We start from the raw sequence: 22,299 nt of genomic DNA, 5'->3' as shown, positions 1-22,299 counted from the left end.
GCCACTAATAAAAAAACAAAGATAATGCAACTAATAAAAAAACAAAGATAATGCAACTAATAAAAAAACAAAGATAATGCAACTAATAAAAAAACAAAGATAATGCAACTAATAAAAAAACAAAGATAATGCAACTAATAAAAACAACAAAGATAATGCCACTACTAAAAAAACAAAGATAATGCAACTAATAAAAAAACAAAGATAATGCCATTAAAAAAACAAAGATAATGCCATTAAAAAAAAAATAAGATAATGCCACCAATAAACAAACAAAGATAATGCCACTACTAAAAAAACAAAGATAATGCAACTAATAAAAAAACAAAGATAATGCAACTAATAAAAAAACAAAGATAATGCAACTAATAAAAAAACAAAGATAATGCAACTAATAAAAAAACAAAGATAATGCAACTAATAAAAAAACAAAGATAATGCAACTAATAAAAAAACAAAGATAATGCAACTAATAAAAAAACAAAGATAATGCAACTAATAAAAAAACAAAGATAATGCAACTAATAAAAAAACAAAGATAATGCAACTAATAAAAAAACAAAGATAATGCAACTAATAAAAAAACAAAGATAATGCAACTAATAAAAAAACAAAGATAATGCCACTAATAAAAAAACAAAGATAATGCCACTAATAAAAAAACAAAGATAATGCAACTAATAAAAAAACAAAGATAATGCAACTAATAAAAAAAACAAAGATAATGCAACTAATAAAAAAACAAAGATAATTCAACTAATAAAAAAAACTAAGATAATGCCACTAATAAAAAAAACAAAGATAATGCCACTAATAAAAAAAACAAAGATAATGCCACTAATAAAAAAACAAAGATAATGATACTAATAAAAAAAACAAAGATAACCCCACTAATAAACAAAACAAAGATAATGCCACTAATAAAAAACACAAAGATAATGCAACTTATAAAAAACACAAAGATAATGCAACTTATAAAAAACACAAAGATAATGCAACTAATAAAAAAACAAAGATAATGCCATTAATAAAAAAAACAAAGATAATGCCACTAATAAAAAAACAAAGATAATGCAACTAATAAAAATGCAAAGATAATGCAACTAATAAAAATGCAAAGATAATGCAACTAATAAAAAAACAAAGATAATGCCACTAATAAAAAAACAAAGATAATGCACCTAATAAAAAAACAAAGATAATGCCATTAATAAAAAAAACTAATATAATGCCATTAATAAAAAAAAACAAAGATAATGCCATTAATAAAAAAAACAAAGATAATGCCATTAATAAAAAAAACAAAGATAATGCAACTAATAAAAAAACAAAGACAATGCCACTAATAAAAAAACAAAGATAATGTCACTAATAAAAAAACAAAGATAATGCAACTAATAAAAAAACAAAGATAATGCAACTAATAAAAAAACAAAGATAATGCAACTAATAAAAAAACAAAGATAATGCAACTAATAAAAAAAACAAAGATAATGCCACTAATAAAAAAAACAAGGATAATGCCACTGATAAAAAAACAAAGATAATGCCACAGATAAAAAAAACAAAGATAATGCCACTGATAAAAAAACAAAGATAATGCCACTGATAAAAAAACAAAGATAATGCCACTGATAAAAAAACAAAGATAATGCCACTGATAAAAAAACAAAGATAATGCCACTGATAAAAAAACAAAGATAATGCCACTGATAAAAAAACAAAGATAATGCCACTGATAAAAAAACAAAGATAATGCCACTGATAAAAAAACAAAGATAATGCCACTGATAAAAAAACAAAGATAATGCCACTAATAAAAAAACAAAGATAATGCCACTAATAAAAAACAAAGATAATGCCACTAATAAAAAAACAAAGATAATGCAACTAATAAAAAAAAAAGATAATGCCATTAATAAAAAAAAACAAAGATAATGCCATTAATAAAAAAAACAAAGATAATGCCACTAATAAAAAAACAAAGATAATGCAACTAATAAAAAAACAAAGATAATGCCACTAATAAAAAAACAAAGATAATGCGACTATTAAAAAAAACAAAGATAATGCCACTAATAAAAAAACAAAGATAATGCCATTAATAAAAAAAAACACAGATAATGCCACTAATAAAAAAAACAAAGATAATGCAACTAATAAAAAAAAACAAAGATAATGCCACTAATAAAAAAAACACAGATAATGCCACTGATAAAAAAACAAAGATAATGCCCCTGATAAAAAAACAAAGATAATGCCACTGATAAAAAAACAAAGATAATGCCATTAATAAAAAAAAACACAGATAATGCCATTAATAAAAAAAACTAAGATAATGCCATTAATAAAAAAAAACACAGATAATGCCACTAATAAAAAAAACAAAGATAATGCAACTAATAAAAAAAACAAAGATAATGCCAATAATAAAAAAAACACAGATAATGCCACTGATAAAAAAACAAAGATAATGCCCCTGATAAAAAAACAAAGATAATGCCACTGATAAAAAAACAAAGATAATGCCACTGATAAAAATACAAAGATAATGCCACTCATAAAAAAACAAAGATAATGCCACTAATAAAAAAAACAAAGATAATGCCACTAATAAAAAAAAAAGATAATGCCACTAATAAAAAAAAAAAGATAATGCCACTAATAAAAAAAAAGATAATGCCATTAATAAAAAAACAAAGATAATGCCATTAATAAAAAAAACAAAGATAATGGGACTAATAAAAAAAACAAAGATAATGCCACTAATAAAAAAACAAAGATCATGCAACTAATAAAAAAACAAAGATCATGCAACTAATAAAAAAACAAAGATAATGCCATTAATAAAAAAAACTAAGATAATGCCATTAATAAAAAAACAAAGATAATGCCACTAATAAAAAAACAAAGATAATGCAACTAATAAAAAAAACAAAGATAATGCCACTAATAAAAAAAACAAAGATAATGCCACTAATAAAAAAAACAAAGATAATGCCACTAATAAAAAAAACAAAGATAATGCCACTAATAAAAAAACAAAGATAATGCCACTAATAAAAAAACAAAGATAATGCAACTAATAAAAAAAACAAAGATAATGCCACTAATAAAAAAACAAAGATCATGCAACTAATAAAAAAACAAAGATAATGCCATTAATAAAAAAAACTAAGATAATGCCATTAATAAAAAAACAAAGATAATGCCACTAATAAAAAAACAAAGATAATGCAACTAATAAAAAAAACAAAGATAATGCCACTAATAAAAAAACAAAGATAATGCAACTAATAAAAAAAACAAAGATAATGCAACTAATAAAAAAACAAAGATAATGCAACTAATAAAAAAACAAAGATAATGCAACTAATAAAAAAACAAAGATAATGCCACTAATAAAAAAACAAAGATAATGCCACTAATAAAAAAAACAAAGATAATGGGACTAATAAAAAAAAACAAAGATAATGCCACTAATAAAAAAACAAAGATAATGCAACTAATAAAAAAACAAAGATAATGCAACAAATAAAAAAACAAAGATAATGCAACTAATAAAAAAAACAAAGATAATGCAACTAATAAAAAAAACAAAGATAATGCAACTAATAAAAAAACAAGGATAATGCCACTGATAAAAAAACAAAGATAATGCCACAGATAAAAAAAACAAAGATAATGCCACTGATAAAAAAACAAAGATAATGCCACTGATAAAAAAACAAAGATAATGCCACTGATAAAAAAACAAAGATAATGCCACTGATAAAAAAACAAAGATAATGCCACTGATAAAAAAACAAAGATAATGCCACTGATTAAAAAACAAAGATAATGCCACTTATAAAAAAACAAAGATAATGCAACTAATAAAAAAACAAAGATAATGCCACTAATAAAAAAACAAAGATAATGCGACTAATAAAAAAAACAAAGATAATGCCACTAATAAAAAAACAAAGATAATGCCATTAATAAAAAAAAACACAGATAATGCCACTAATAAAAAAAACAAAGATAATGCAACTAATAAAAAAAACAAAGATAATGCCACTAATAAAAAAAACACAGATAATGCCACTGATAAAAAAACAAAGATAATGCCCCTGATAAAAAAACAAAGATAATGCCACTGATAAAAAAACAAAGATAATGCCATTAATAAAAAAAAACACAGATAATGCCATTAATAAAAAAAACTAAGATAATGCCATTAATAAAAAAAACACAGATAATGCCACTAATAAAAAAAACAAAGATAATGCAACTAATAAAAAAAACAAAGATAATGCCAATAATAAAAAAAACACAGATAATGCCACTGATAAAAAAACAAAGATAATGCCCCTGATAAAAAAACAAAGATAATGCCACTGATAAAAAAACAAAGATAATGCCACTGATAAAAATACAAAGATAATGCCACTCATAAAAAAACAAAGATAATGCCACTAATAAAAAAAAAGATAATGCCACTAATAAAAAAAAAAAGATAATGCCACTAATAAAAAAAAAAGATAATGCCATTAATAAAAAAACAAAGATAATGCCATTAATAAAAAAAACAAAGATAATGGGACTAATAAAAAAAACAAAGATAATGCCACTAATAAAAAAACAAAGATCATGCAACTAATAAAAAAACAAAGATAATGCCATTAATAAAAAAAACTAAGATAATGCCATTAATAAAAAAACAAAGATAATGCCACTAATAAAAAAACAAAGATAATGCAACTAATAAAAAAAACAAAGATAATGCCACTAATAAAAAAAACAAAGATAATGCCACTAATAAAAAAAACAAAGATAATGCCACTAATAAAAAAACAAAGATAATGCAACTAATAAAAAAAACAAAGATAATGCCACTAATAAAAAAACAAAGATCATGCAACTAATAAAAAAACAAAGATAATGCCATTAATAAAAAAAACTAAGATAATGCCATTAATAAAAAAACAAAGATAATGCCACTAATAAAAAAACAAAGATAATGCAACTAATAAAAAAAACAAAGATAATGCAACTAATAAAAAAAACAAAGATAATGCAACTAATAAAAAAAACAAAGATAATGCCACTAATAAAAAAACAAAGATAATGCAACTAATAAAAAAAACAAAGATAATGCAACTAATAAAAAAACAAAGATAATGCAACTAATAAAAAAACAAAGATAATGCAACTAATAAAAAAACAAAGATAATGCCACTAATAAAAAAACAAAGATAATGCCACTAATAAAAAAAACAAAGATAATGGGACTAATAAAAAAAAACAAAGATAATGCCACTAATAAAAAAACAAAGATAATGCAACTAATAAAAAAACAAAGATAATGCAACAAATAAAAAAACAAAGATAATGCAACTAATAAAAAAAACAAAGATAATGCAACTAATAAAAAAAACAAAGATAATGCAACTAATAAAAAAACAAAGATAATTCCACTAATAAAAAAACAAAGATAATGCCACTAATAAAAAAACAAAGATAATGCAACTAATAAAAAAACAAAGATAATGCAACGAATAAAAAAACAAAGATAATGCAACTAATAAAAAAACAAAGATAATGCCATTAATAAAAAAAACAAAGATAATGGGACTAATAAAAAAAACAAAGATAATGCCACTAATAAAAAAACAAAGATCATGCAACTAATAAAAAAACAAAGATAATGCCATTAATAAAAAAAACTAAGATAATGCCATTAATAAAAAAACAAAGATAATGCCACTAATAAAAAAACAAAGATAATGCAACTAATAAAAAAAACAAAGATAATTCCACTAATAAAAAAAACAAAGATAATGCCACTAATAAAAAAACAAAGATAATGCCACTAATAAAAAAAACAAAGATAATGCCATTAATAAAAAAAACAAAGATAATGCCACTAATAAAAAAAAAAAATAATGCAACTAATAAAAAAACAAAGATAATGCAACTAATAAAAAAAACAAATATAATGCCATTAATAAAAAAAACTAAGATAATGCCACTAATAAAAAAACAAAGATAATGCAACTAATAAAAAAAACAAAGATAATGCCACTAATAAAAAAAACACAGATAATGCCACTGATAAAAAAACAAAGATAATGCCATTAATAAAAAAACAAAGATAATGCCACTAATAAAAAACAAAGATAATGCAACTAATAAAAAAAACAAAGATAATGCCACTAATAAAAAAAACAAAGATAATGCCACTAATAAAAAAAACAAAGATAATGCCACTAATAAAAAAACAAAGATAATGCAACTAATAAAAAAAACAAAGATAATGCCACTAATAAAAAAACAAAGATCATGCAACTAATAAAAAAACAAAGATAATGCCATTAATAAAAAAAACTAAGATAATGCCATTAATAAAAAAACAAAGATAATGCCACTAATAAAAAAACAAAGATAATGCAACTAATAAAAAAAACAAAGATAATGCCACTAATAAAAAAACAAAGATAATGCAACTAATAAAAAAAACAAAGATAATGCAACTAATAAAAAAACAAAGATAATGCAACTAATAAAAAAACAAAGATAATGCAACTAATAAAAAAACAAAGATAATGCAACTAATAAAAAAACAAAGATAATGCAACTAATAAAAAAACAAAGATAATGCCACTAATAAAAAAACAAAGATAATGCCACTAATAAAAAAACAAAGATAATGCCACTAATAAAAAAAACAAAGATAATGGGACTAATAAAAAAAACAAAGATAATGCCACTAATAAAAAAACAAAGATAATGCAACTAATAAAAAAACAAAGATAATGCAACGAATAAAAAAACAAAGATAATGCAACTAATAAAAAAAACAAAGATAATGCAACTAATAAAAAAAACAAAGATAATGCAACTAATAAAAAAACAAAGATAATGCCACTAATAAAAAAACAAAGATAATGCCACTAATAAAAAAACAAAGATAATGCAACTAATAAAAAAACAAAGATAATGCAACGAATAAAAAAACAATGATAATGCAACTAATAAAAAAACAAAGATAATGCCATTAATAAAAAAAACAAAGATAATGGGACTAATAAAAAAAACAAAGATAATGCCACTAATAAAAAAACAAAGATCATGCAACTAATAAAAAAACAAAGATAATGCCATTAATAAAAAAAACTAAGATAATGCCATTAATAAAAAAACAAAGATAATGCCACTAATAAAAAAACAAAGATAATGCAACTAATAAAAAAAACAAAGATAATGCCACTAATAAAAAAAACAAAGATAATGCCACTAATAAAAAAAAACAAAGATAATGCAACTAATAAAAAAAACAAAGATAATGCCATTAATAAAAAAAACAAAGATAATGCCACTAATAAAAAAACAAAGATTATGCAACTAATAAAAAAACAAAGATAATGCCACTAATAAAAAAACTAAGATAATGCCATTAATAAAAAAACAAAGATATTGCCACTAATAAAAAAACAAAGATAATGCAACTAATAAAAAAAACAAAGATAATGCCATTAATAAAAGAAACTAAGATAATGCCACTAATAAAAAAACAAAGATAATGCCACTAATAAAAAAACAAAGATAATGCCACTAATAAAAAAACAAAGATAATGCCACTAATAAAAAAAACAAAGATAATGCCACTAATAAAAAAAACAAAGATAATGCCATTAATAAAAAAAACTAAGATAATGCCACTAATAAAAAAAAAAAAATAATGCAACTAATAAAAAAACAAAGATAATGCCATTAATAAAAAAACTAAGATAATGCCACTAATAAAAAAACAAAGATAATGCCACTAATAAAAAAACAAAGATAATGCAACTAATAAAAAAAACAAAGATAATGCCACTAATAAAAAAACAAAGATCATGCAACTAATAAAAAAACAAAGATAATGCCATTAATAAAAAAAACTAAGATAATGCCATTAATAAAAAAACAAAGATAATGCCACTAATAAAAAAACAAAGATAATGCAACTAATAAAAAAAACAAAGATAATGCAACTAATAAAAAAAACAAAGATAATGCAACTAATAAAAAAAACAAAGATAATGCCACTAATAAAAAAACAAAGATAATGCAACTAATAAAAAAAACAAAGATAATGCAACTAATAAAAAAAACAAAGATAATGCAACTAATAAAAAAACAAAGATAATGCAACTAATAAAAAAACAAAGATAATGCAACTAATAAAAAAACAAAGATAATGCCACTAATAAAAAAACAAAGATAATGCCACTAATAAAAAAAAGAAAGATAATGGGACTAATAAAAAAAAACAAAGATAATGCCACTAATAAAAAAACAAAGATAATGCAACAAATAAAAAAACAAAGATAATGCAACAAATAAAAAAACAAAGATAATGCAACTAATAAAAAAAACAAAGATAATGCAACTAATAAAAAAAACAAAGATAATGCAACTAATAAAAAAACAAAGATAATTCCACTAATAAAAAAACAAAGATAATGCCACTAATAAAAAAACAAAGATAATGCAACTAATAAAAAAACAAAGATAATGCAACGAATAAAAAAACAAAGATAATGCAACTAATAAAAAAACAAAGATAATGCCATTAATAAAAAAAACAAAGATAATGGGACTAATAAAAAAAACAAAGATAATGCCACTAATAAAAAAACAAAGATCATGCAACTAATAAAAAAACAAAGATAATGCCATTAATAAAAAAAACTAAGATAATGCCATTAATAAAAAAACAAAGATAATGCCACTAATAAAAAAACAAAGATAATGCAACTAATAAAAAAAACAAAGATAATTCCACTAATAAAAAAAACAAAGATAATGCCACTAATAAAAAAACAAAGATAATGCCACTAATAAAAAAAACAAAGATAATGCCATTAATAAAAAAAACAAAGATAATGCCACTAATAAAAAAAAAAAATAATGCAACTAATAAAAAAACAAAGATAATGCAACTAATAAAAAAAACAAATATAATGCCATTAATAAAAAAAACTAAGATAATGCCACTAATAAAAAAACAAAGATAATGCAACTAATAAAAAAAACAAAGATAATGCCACTAATAAAAAAAACACAGATAATGCCACTGATAAAAAAACAAAGATAATGCCCCTGATAAAAAAACAAAGATAATGCCACTGATAAAAAAACAAAGATAATGCAGTTGATAAAAATACAAAGATAATGCCACTCATAAAAAAACAAAGATAATGCCACTAATAAAAAAACAAAGATAATGCCACTAATAAAAAAACAAAGATAATGCCACTAATAAAAAAAAAGATAATGCCACTAATAAAAAAAAAAAGATAATGCCACTAATAAAAAAAAAAGATAATGCCATTAATAAAAAAACAAAGATAATGCCATTAATAAAAAAAACAAAGATAATGCCATTAATAAAAAAAACAAAGATAATGGGACTAATAAAAAAAAAAGATAATGCCACTAATAAAAAAAAAAGATAATGCCACTAATAAAAAAAAAAGATAATGCCATTAATAAAAAAACAAAGATAATGCCATTAATAAAAAAAACAAAGATAATGGGACTAATAAAAAAAACAAAGATAATGCCACTAATAAAAAAACAAAGATCATGCAACTAATAAAAAAACAAAGATAATGCCATTAATAAAAAAACAAAGATAATGCCACTAATAAAAAAACAAAGATAATGCAACTAATAAAAAAAACAAAGATAATGCCACTAATAAAAAAAACAAAGATAATGCCACTAATAAAAAAAACAAAGATAATGCCACTAATAAAAAAACAAAGATAATGCAACTAATAAAAAAAACAAAGATAATGCCACTAATAAAAAAACAAAGATCATGCAACTAATAAAAAAACAAAGATAATGCCATTAATAAAAAAACTAAGATAATGCCATTAATAAAAAAACAAAGATAATGCCACTAATAAAAAAACAAAGATAATGCAACTAATAAAAAAAACAAAGATAATGCCACTAATAAAAAAACAAAGATAATGCAACTAATAAAAAAAACAAAGATAATGCAACTAATAAAAAAACAAAGATAATGCAACTAATAAAAAAACAAAGATAATGCAACTAATAAAAAAACAAAGATAATGCAACTAATAAAAAAACAAAGATAATGCAACTAATAAAAAAACAAAGATAATGCCACTAATAAAAAAACAAAGATAATGCCACTAATAAAAAAACAAAGATAATGCCACTAATAAAAAAAACAAAGATAATGGGACTAATAAAAAAAACAAAGATAATGCCACTAATAAAAAAACAAAGATAATGCAACTAATAAAAAAACAAAGATAATGCAACGAATAAAAAAACAAAGATAATGCAACTAATAAAAAAAACAAAGATAATGCAACTAATAAAAAAAACAAAGATAATGCAACTAATAAAAAAACAAAGATAATGCCACTAATAAAAAAACAAAGATAATGCCACTAATAAAAAAACAAAGATAATGCAACTAATAAAAAAACAAAGATAATGCAACGAATAAAAAAACAAAGATAATGCAACTAATAAAAAAACAAAGATAATGCCATTAATAAAAAAAACAAAGATAATGGGACTAATAAAAAAAACAAAGATAATGCCACTAATAAAAAAACAAAGATCATGCAACTAATAAAAAAACAAAGATAATGCCATTAATAAAAAAAACTAAGATAATGCCATTAATAAAAAAACAAAGATAATGCCACTAATAAAAAAACAAAGATAATGCAACTAATAAAAAAAACAAAGATAATGCCACTAATAAAAAAAACAAAGATAATGCCACTAATAAAAAAACAAAGATAATGCCACTAATAAAAAAAACAAAGATAATGCCATTAATAAAAAAAACAAAGATAATGCCACTAATAAAAAAAAAAAAAATAATGCAACTAATAAAAAAACAAAGATAATGCAACTAATAAAAAAAAACAAATATAATGCCATTAATAAAAAAAACTAAGATAATGCCACTAATAAAAAAACAAAAATAATGCCACTAATAAAAAAACAAAGATAATGCCACTAATAAAAAAAACAAAGATAATGCCATTAATAAAAAAAACTAAGATAATGCCACTAATAAAAAAAAAAAATAATGCAACTAATAAAAAAACAAAGATAATGCCACTAATAAAAAAAACTAAGATAATGCCACTAATAAAAAAACAAAGATAATGCCACTAATAAAAAAACAAAGATAATGCCACTAATAAAAAAACAAAGATAATGCCACTAATAAAAAACAAAGATAATGCCACTAATAAAAAAACAAAGATAATGCAACTAATAAAAAAACAAAGATAATGCCACTAATAAAAAAAACAAAGATAATGCAACTAATAAAAAAACAAAGATAATGCCATTAATAAAAAAAACTAAGATAATGCCACTAATAAAAAAACTAAGATAATGCCACTAATAAAAAAAACAAAGATAATGCCACTAATAAAAAAACAAAGATAATGCCACTAATAAAAAAACAAAGATAATGCCACTAATAAAAAAACAAAGATAATGCCACTAATAAAAAAACAAAGATAATGCCATTAATAAAAAAACAAAGATAATGCCATTAATAAAAAAAAACTAAGATAATGCCATTAATAAAAAAAACAAAGATAATGCCATTAATAAAAAAAACAAAGATAATGCCACTAATAAAAAAACAAAGATAATGCCACTAATAAAAAAAACAAAGATAATGCCATTAATAAAAAAAACTAAGATAATGCCATTAATAAAAAAAACTAAGATAATGCCATTAATAAAAAAAACAAAGATAATGCCATTAATAAAAAAAACAAAGATAATGCCACTAATAAAAAAAACAAAGATAATGCCACTAATAAAAAAAAACAAAGATAATGCAACTAATAAAAAAAACAAAGATAATGCCATTAATAAAAAAAACAAAGATAATGCCACTAATAAAAAAACAAAGATTATGCAACTAATAAAAAAACAAAGATAATGCCACTAATAAAAAAACTAAGATAATGCCACTAATAAAAAAACTAAGATAATGCCATTAATAAAAAAACAAAGATATTGCCACTAATAAAAAAACAAAGATAATGCAACTAATAAAAAAAACAAAGATAATGCCATTAATAAAAAAAACTAAGATAATGCCACTAATAAAAAACAAAGATAATGCCACTAATAAAAAAACAAAGATAATGCCACTAATAAAAAAACAAAGATAATGCCACTAATAAAAAAAACAAAGATAATGCCACTAATAAAAAAAACAAAGATAATGCCATTAATAATAAAAACTAAGATAATGCCACTAATAAAAAAAAAAAAAATAATGCAACTAATAAAAAAACAAAGATAATGCCATTAATAAAAAAACTAAGATAATGCCACTAATAAAAAAACAAAGATAATGCCACTAATAAAAAAACAAAGATAATGCCACTAATAAAAAACAAAGATAATGCCACTAATAAAAAAACAAAGATAATGCAACTAATAAAAAAACAAAGATAATGCCACTAATAAAAAAAACAAAGATAATGCAACTAATAAAAAAACAAAGATAATGCCATTAATAAAAAAAACTAAGATAATGCCACTAATAAAAAAACTAAGATAATGCCACTAATAAAAAAAACAAAGATAATGCCACTAATAAAAAAACAAAGATAATGCCACTAATAAAAAAACAAAGATAATGCCACTAATAAAAAAACAAAGATAATGCCACTAATAAAAAAACAAAGATAATGCCATTAATAAAAAAAACTAAGATAATGCCATTAATAAAAAAAACTAAGATAATGCCATTAATAAAAAAAACAAAGATAATGCCATTAATAAAAAAAACAAAGATAATGCCACTAATAAAAAAACAAAGATAATGCCACTAATAAAAAAAACAAAGATAATGCCATTAATAAAAAAAACTAAGATAATGCCATTAATAAAAAAAACAAAGATAATGCCATTAATAAAAAAAACAAAGATAATGCCATTAATAAAAAAAACAAAGATAATGCCACTAATAAAAAAAACAAAGATAATGCCACTAATAAAAAAAACAAAGATAATGCAACTAATAAAAAAAACAAAGATAATGCCATTAATAAAAAAAACAAAGATAATGCCACTAATAAAAAAACAAAGATTATGCAACTAATAAAAAAACAAAGATAATGCCACTAATAAAAAAACTAAGATAATGCCACTAATAAAAAAACTAAGATAATGCCACTAATAAAAAAACAAAGATATTGCCACTAATAAAAAAACAAAGATAATGCCACTAATAAAAAAACAAAGATAATGCAACTAATAAAAAAAACAAAGATAATGCCATTAATAAAAAAAACAAAGATAATGCCACTAATAATAAAACAAAGATAATGCCACTAATAAAAAAACAAAGATAATGCCACTAATAAAAAAACTAAGATAATGCAACTAATAAAAAAACTAAGATAATGCAACTAATAAAAAAACTAAGATAATGCAACTAATAAAAAAACAAAGATAATGCAACTAATAAAAAAACAAAGATAATGCAACTAATAAAAAAACAAAGATAATGCAACTAATAAAAAAACAAAGATAATGCAACTAATAAAAAAACAAAGATAATGCCACTAATAAAAAAACAAAGATAATGCCACTAATAAAAAAACAAAGATAATGCCACTAATAAAAAAACAAAGATAATGCCACTAATAAAAAAACAAAGATAATGCAACTAATAAAAAAACAGAGATAATGCCACTAATAAAAAAACAGAGATAATGTCACTAATAAAAAAAAGATAATGCCACTAATAAAAAAACAAAGATAATGCCACTAATAAAAAAACAAAGATAATGCCACTAATAAAAAACAAAGATAATGCCATTAATAAAAAACAAAGATAATACCACTAAAAAAAAAACAAAGATAATGCCACTAATAAAAAAAAAAAGATAATGCAACTAATAAAAAACATAAAGATAATTCCACTAATAAAAAAACAAAGATAATGCCACTAATAAAAAAACAAAGATAATGCCACTAATAAAAAAACAAAGATAATGCCACTAATAAAAAAACAAAGATAATGCCACTAATAAAAAAACAAAGATAATGCAACTAATAAAAAAACAGAGATAATGCCACTAATAAAAAAACAGAGATAATGTCACTAATAAAAAAAAGATAATGCCACTAATAAAAAAACAAAGATAATGCCACTAATAAAAAAACAAAGATAATGCCATTAATATAAAAACAAAGATAATGCCACTAATAAAAAAACAAAGATAATGCCACTAATAAAAAAACAAAGATAATGCCATTAATAAAAAAAACAAAGATAATGCCACTATTAAAAAAACAAAGATAATGCCATTAATAAAACAAAACACAGATAATACCACTAATAAAAAAAACAAAGATAATGCCACTAATAAAAAAAACGATGATAATGCCACTAATAAAAAAAAAACAAAGATAATGCCACTAATAAAAAAAAAAACAAAGATAATGCCACTAATAAAAAAAAAAACAAAGATAATGCCACTGATAAAAAAACAAAGATAATGCCACTGATAAAAAAACAAAGATAATGCCACAAAAAAAAACAAAGATAATGCCACAAAAAAAAAAAAAGATAATGCCATTAATAAAAAACAAAGATAATGCCATTAATAAAAAACAAAGATAATGCCATTAATAAAAAAACAAAGATAATGCCATTAATAAAAAAACAAAGATAATGCCATTAATAAAAAAACAAAGATAATGCCACTAATGAAAAAACAAAGATAATGCCATTAATAAAAAAACAAAGATAATGCCACTGATAAAAAAACAAGGATAATGCCACTAATAAAAAAACAAAGATAATGCCACTAATGAAAAAACAAAGATAATGCCATTAATAAAAAAAACAAAGATAATGCCACTGAGAAAAAAACAAAGATAATGCCACTAATAAAAATACATCCATGCGATCTTTTTTAAATATTAACCTTCAAATGGCAAAATTTGAGTCCAATCAGATTATTAATTTACAAATTACAGTTACTTGTGTTGATAAAGCATTGGTTTCTGATGGGAATAAATACTGTTTAAGCAAATCAATAGCTTTATAAGTATTATTCTGATTCTGCTCTATCGGAAACAATGATTAATAGTTGTTGTGCTGACTTTAAATGTCATTTTACACAAATTTGGCAGCTATTGTTGAATACATAAAATGTCCATAAACTTGTTTTGGTTGAGCACACACTTGCTTGTTGGGTGAGATAAAAGAGTTGAAGATATCAGGTATTACATTTATCATTTTGCATGAACATTTGTCAACAAGAAAGCTGTGCTTAAAGTGGATGTCATATTTGCTCACAAATCAAAGCAACAATTTGTCTTAATTTTTTCAAAGAAATTTATGGAATAATGGATCTATCACTTCAGTGTGGAGTCAAATCCACAGTCAGCAGAGTGAAAGCCATCCAAAACAACTAAAGATGCAAACATCAGCTGGTAAGGTTCTAACTTGTATATTTTAGGATGCACAAAGTATTTTGTTCACCAATTACCTTGATTTAATATAATAGAATAGTAAATATTATATAGTATTATTGGTAAGTAATGGTCACAAATGGAGAAAAAAAGGTGCTCTTTTACCAGGACAATGCACTACATAACATGTCAACAGCAACGATAGCAAAACTACATGAACTGAACTTTGATTTTCTTCTGTACCCATCCTATTCTCCAGATTTGACACACCCAGTTACTGATTGTTTATAGACCTAATCAGAATGCTCCCGCAGATTTTGCTCCAATGAAGTGATATTGGCAATTAAGGTATATTTTGAAGCCAAAAAGAAACCCTACCAAAAAAAAGGCATCAAATTGTTAGAGAAATGTTAGAATAAGTATATTACATTACGTCACATTTTGCCTAAAAGTTGTTTTATTGTTAGGACCCAAACTTATTAAATGAATATATAACAGATATCATTCAATATGTTTCGGGCCTAGATGCATACAGTCGCAGTTCACATCCAACAAAGAAAAAAAAATATGCAGGACATATATATATATCTTACCTTGAGCATCAAATGTGTTTCACATTTCACTGATAATGTCAACATGGCACAGCCAATCGGGGGTTGTTGGTTCACAAGAATATTGATCGTTTGCGAAGAGGAAAGATGGGCAATGAGGTCAACATAAGGACGCAGGACATTGCCTGTCTCTTCATCTGTACATTTCAAGAACACTTGAATAAAGAAATACATCACAATTACAAATAAAATATTTAGAAACTTTCGTCTATGCATATAAAATTAGAATTGTTTATTCAATCATGAAAATCCATAACTAAAAAAAAAAAAAAAAAAAAAGAACTCTGACCTGTTGGGTCACCCAGTGAGTTTGAGTTACATTGTTTAAATCAGGAAAATGTGAGTGTTCAAATAATAAAAAAAAGCAAATCCAAAATTAGTCTCTTTTTGCTTGGTATATTTCTTTTCTTTTTACAACTAATCCTACTACATGTGATGATATTTCCTTTGTTTATAATGGACTATTCCGATCTTTATTCTTTCCTTTATTACCTTCAACTGCTAACAAACAGTAGAGAGAGCAGGAGAGAGTGAGTGATAGGGTTCAACTAACCCTAACCCGACGGATGATAAAAACGCTTTGAATAATTATGGATTTCAAGGGGGTTCTGCTAAAATCATCATATTTTAAAAACCAAAGCAACTTAAGTCCTCAAAATACTACCGTTTTGTTTAAAAATGAAGGTTAAATCCAAGTTTAGCGTTACAAATTCCAGAGAATTTTTTGAGCATCGGCACTGTTGCTAAACGAATTATTTTGCGCTAAACAGTATTTTTTGTTTAAAAAAATAACCATTGTAAGCATAGAACAAAATATCAAAGCCGGTGATTTTGTTTACTTTATCGACATCATCTAAATTGAAAATAAAAATGTCCGCTTGTCTTCTTCATAAAGTCATTCTTTAATCTGATTGGTTGATTTTTTTCTTCGAGAGTAACCTTTTTTGGAGATTTGGGTTTTTTCCTTCAAGCAGTGGGGGGTGGTTGGAATTTTCGTTTGTTTTTAGGATTATTCGGAAACTTTTGTATCAATAAATTTTTACTTTTTTCTCCAAATATGTTTTTTTTGTTTCTTTTTTAAATACATTTTAATTTGTAAAGCCACGCAATCTATTACGATCCTTGCCGCCAAAACACATCATGCATAAAATTGAGGAAGTCTTACCCTTAACTGACATGTGTTCTCTCAATTACTCTATAAAGCATCTTGTCTTAGAAACAAGAGACATATTGAAAACGCTAGAGTGGTTCGCTAGACATGGCCTAATTTCAAATACTAGCATTTGTGATAGCTGTAGACAGTGAGGATGTTGTTACAGAGGAGAAATGTAGAAAACTGTAGAGATGGTTATTGTTGGGTCTGTCCCAAATGCAGAAAAAAAAACTGTGTGTGGGCTCCTTTTTTGAGCAGGTGCATCTAATTTTAAATCAGATCATTGAGTTGATTTATTGGTGGTCCGTAGAAGAGCCGCAACTGAATGTTATGAAATAGACAGGAGTTTGTAGACGAAGTGTACAAGACTGGTTTTATTCGTGAAATTTGTGACATGTGCCTGATTGACAATCCTGTAGAAATGGGTGGTCCTGGTTGAACAATTGAAATTGATGAGAGTAAGCTTATGCGGTACAAATACAATTGTGGATGATACAAGAAAGGACAATGGGTTCTTGGTATGGTGGAGAGAGAAACAAATATGACAATCACGGTACCAGTTGAAAAAAGGATGCAAAAACTATTTTACTAATCATTCAACAATATGTTCAATCAGGACCACACATTATAACTGATGGCTAGCAAACACATAATACCCTGCCTAATCACTTTGCAGTCGATCAGAAGTACAATTTTGTGGATCTGGATGATCCAACAGTACACACAAACACAATTGAAGGATCCTGGAGTCTATGTAAGGCAAAATTAAGAGCTTTAAGAGGAAAACTTCTACAGCTACCTACAAAAATTTCTGTGGCGTTGCGGATTTAAAAATAAATTTTTCGGCAATATTATCTACTGGATTCATACTTATTATGTTGTTTGAATTTATTATCTTTTTTAACATACATGAACTATTCACATTTTTGCAACTGTCAAACTATTTTCCTCTTGCGCATTCACCATTTTGTAATTGTTAAAACTGTATAAAATGTGATACTATCATTGTTTTTTCATGTTTTTGTAAATAAATATATTTTTAAAATATCTAAATAGTTTGCCAAAAATAAATAAAAATTGATAAAAAAAGTTTAAGAATTCCAAATTATTTCATGACACATTCATTGTTTTTTCATGTTTCTGTAAATAAATATATTTTAAAACATAAATACATTAAACAAAATATCTTTATATTTTATCAAAATATATAAGGAAGCAGTTTTGGAGAAAAGCAGAGGTATTATTTCTATTTTGTTCTTCCATACCTCAATTGAATGATTTGACTGCCCTCTAATGTCATGTTTGAAAGTTAAGCTACCATGTTATGCTCAGTTACCAAACTTTATTTACTATCAATTATTTAGTTACATAAAAAATACAATAACAAAGTATTAAAACCAATGTATTTCTATTTCAATTATTTTAATATTTTGTGTCCTGCTGAAAATTTACAGCAATTTGAAAACATTTAAACTGTTGGATAAAACAATTTTAACTAGTTCTTAAATTCTTAGGAAATCTTTCTCAATCTTTAAAGATTTTTAATTTATTTATATCTAGTAATTTTATAAATACAGATTAAAACATTATTTCAATAACAAATAATTATAGTTTTATGACAATTTTGTTTAATGAATAATCTAATGACAAAATGATACTGTAATAAAAACAAAAAACACAAAACAAATATATCTCAAAAGTAAAAAAATGAAAAAAAGGAAAAAAGGAAAAAAGGAAAGAAAAAAGAAAAAAAGGAAAGAAAAAAGGAAAGAAAAAAGAAAAAAAGGAAAGAAAAAGGAAAAAAAGGAAAGAAAAAGGAAAAAAGGAAAGAAAAAGGAAAAAAGGAAAGAAAAAGGAAAAAAGGAAAGAAAAAGGAAAAAAGGAAAGAAAAAGGAAAAAAAGGAAAGAAAAAGGAAAAAAGGAAAGAAAAAGGAAAAAAAGGAAAGAAAAAGGAAAAAAAGGAAAGAAAAGGGAAAAAAAACAAACTTCCAAGCAATACTAAATAGTTATTCAATTATAATTTTTTTAAATCTAGAAAAAACAAGAATAAAGATTAAGAAAAAATATGTTCATTTTTTTTTTATACACTAGCAGTTCAGTCTGGCTTTGCTCGGGCCCTATGTACTGTTCATAACTTTATGTGCATATGTATAAATGTATTAAAAGGTTTGACTCGTCTCCAGGTAACCTACATCTAAAATTTCAAGTGTTCAGACCCCAAATTGGCAGGGGAGTTTGGTAAAATCTGCAAAGGTCAACTCTCTCAATTTTGACCTCTTGGCAGCTAAATTTTTGCCCAAAAACTGATTAACAAGCTTGCTGCATGTCTGAATAGTTTGCTGGAGATCGCAAAAGGTCAAATCTTTTGAACTTTGACCTCTTGACAGCCAAATTTTCGGCCCAAAACCAATTAAAAAGCTTGCCCTATATCTAAATACACTTTATGTAAAATTTCAAATGTTTAGACCAAAAATTGGCTGAGTAATTTGGTAGAGAGCGTAGAGGTCAAATTTAAAAAAAAATTTGATTCCAATTTTAACCCCCTAACATTTACTGTTTTGGGCTCAAATCAAATTAAAACGTTTGATTCATGTATAAATAACCTACATCTAAAATTTCAAGTGTTTAGACCCAAAATTGGTGGAGGAGTTTGGTAAAGTTTTCAAAGGTCAAATCGCTGAACTTTGACCCCTTCATTTCTGGCTGAAAACCGATTAAAAAAGATTTTCCCAAATCTCAATAGCCCTCATGTTAAACCTCGAGTCTGAGCATTAACAGACTGCTTTGGTAGGGAAATGTAGACACACACACAGACAATTTCACTTTTATAGATAAGAAAAAATGATTAAATATTTCATTATTTTTCTCAGTAAATAATATTCATAGAAATTAAGGAATTATTTAATTTTAATTATGTATTTTTAAATCATGCTATTTTGATAACAGCGTTGTCTGGGATTGAACAAACAAGTATTCCACTTTTTAATGGCGAAATCGCCTATTTTTAATCAACTTGATTGATTGCCTGCTCTAGTTAGGACCTCCCCACCCAGTTACATGCCTGCCCCCAGTGACAGTTCACAATACATTTTAGTCTACATTGGACTGTAGAGAATCTACTATTGATTTTATAAAATTACTACCAGGTAGACATTGCCCAGGAATGAATAATGATCAATGAATGTTTCACACTGCCATATTTTTATTGTCATTGATATTGGTGGAATTGTCCATTTTTCACTCAAATCAATTGATTACAGGGACCCATCATGGTGCACTGGGAGGAAGCTTCACATGCCTCCCCACAGTGACTTAGTCCACAATACATTGTCGTCTACATTGCAATGTAGAGAACCTACTGCTGATTTTATAAATTTTTTTATATATAATGGCTTGAATTAAAGTTTAAAATGCAAAAGTCAAGTATGATGCTTTGTGCTCTAATGAGACATATTCATTTCAAACGTGCTCCTGTCATATAAAGGAACCTACTGTTGATTTCATATGACTAGCCTTTCTGCTTATGCAGTGATAATGGCTTGAATTAAAGTATTAAAATGAAAAAGTCAAGTATCATGGTTCAATTGTGTTCTAAACAAAAACATTTTTCAAGTGTGTCCCTGTCTTATAAAAGAATCTTTCTGCTTGTGCTGTGATAAAACTTTTCAAATACACTATATTTGTATTTTATTTTACAATACTATGTCCATCTATATAAAAAGTATTTTATTAGATATATTTATACTAACAGAACCTGCATAAAGTAAAAAGATGGCACAAACCAGAACAGATTCAGTAAAAGACACCTCCTTCATAAACAAATTAAACTAATTATCTGGTGCATTATTGTGAGTTATAAAATACTGACTATAGATAAATTTCTAGAAACTTAGAAAGATATTTATTAAAAACTTGGAAGCTGAAAGAAATTGTTTGTTCGGTATCTATTAATCTTTAAATTGTAATCTTAAAAAAATAAATGAAAATACGTCATCAACAGAATTGTTGTAGCAGAAAACAAATGAAAACAGATTATTTTGTGAAAACAAATGTTTGCATATTAAAAAATGTTATTCTTATTTGTATAATCGTTTTGTAGTTTCTTGTTTTGTTGCGAAAGTGAAATGCTGAAACAGATTTGCACATTTGAAAATTTTATATACTTGTGGTTTTTATTTTAAATGAAATTGTTGAGCTTACACTGTTAGTGACCAAAGCCTGATTACTTCTTATTGTTGCAATACGCAAACAAAGCAATGGGCACACTATATTTCATTTTAATCAACAAGTGATATCATAGTGTAGTTTGCATTCAATACATTTTGAAACCAACAAAGGAAAGAGGATAGTATGTTCTCAGTTACAGTTTGTGTAAAACCCTTTGCACGAATATTAAGAAAAATTTTTAATATGTGAAAAAAAAAAAAAAGTGAAAACAGTAATTTTATTATTTTATTAAATATAACAAAATAATGAATTAATAGTAATGATTGTATGAATAGAAGGGAAATATGTAATATAGGATAATATAATATGTACTAAATTAAAAATTAGGTGACTGAAAAAATTTTTTTATGCTATTTTTTGTAATTATCAATAATAACTAATCGTTATTTCTCTATCCTAATAATTATAAGACTCTGGACCGTCAAGGCTTCCTTGCTTGCTTGAATCTTGTCTTTGACAATGGGGTGATTTCATCTTTTAAAAAAGGGATAACAAGTGAATATGTGTAAGAGCTTAAGGAATGAGAGTGGAGTTGTATGTTTTGGTTTTGATTCTAGCTGATGGAATCCAAGTCATGTATATATTTTTTTTAGTTTTGATCTCAGTACTATATATTAGGTTCAATATAATAATCGATAGAGAATTGTCTCTATAATATTAACTACATAATCTGCATGAATCAAAATATCATATCTTACGTCTGGGCAATGCTGGGCAGCCTACTATTACATAATAAAATCAGTACATTTTTCCCCATCTAGAAAACAGTATCATAGCATTGTAAACACACTTGCCACTTACACATTCAATATT

General features: G+C 24.3%; 1 protein-coding gene across 2 annotated transcripts in view; it reads right to left on the bottom strand.

The window, feature by feature from the left end:
- Positions 1–22,299, bottom strand: part of LOC145241486 (valine--tRNA ligase-like) — a 387,131-nt gene that overhangs the window by 13,000 nt on the left and 351,832 nt on the right. For both annotated transcript variants that reach the window (XM_080104482.1, XM_080104484.1), the window contains exon 25: positions 16,089–16,261. In XM_080104482.1, coding sequence (XP_079960608.1) covers positions 16,089–16,261 — 173 coding nt within the window. The remainder of the gene's footprint in view (positions 1–16,088; positions 16,262–22,299) is intronic.

This window comes from Euprymna scolopes, chromosome 20, assembly GCF_053919585.1.
Source record: "Euprymna scolopes isolate OS-2025 chromosome 20, ASM5391958v1, whole genome shotgun sequence".
Taxonomy (NCBI): domain Eukaryota; kingdom Metazoa; phylum Mollusca; class Cephalopoda; order Sepiida; family Sepiolidae; genus Euprymna; species Euprymna scolopes.
This window is presented reverse-complemented; position numbering and strand designations above follow the sequence as displayed.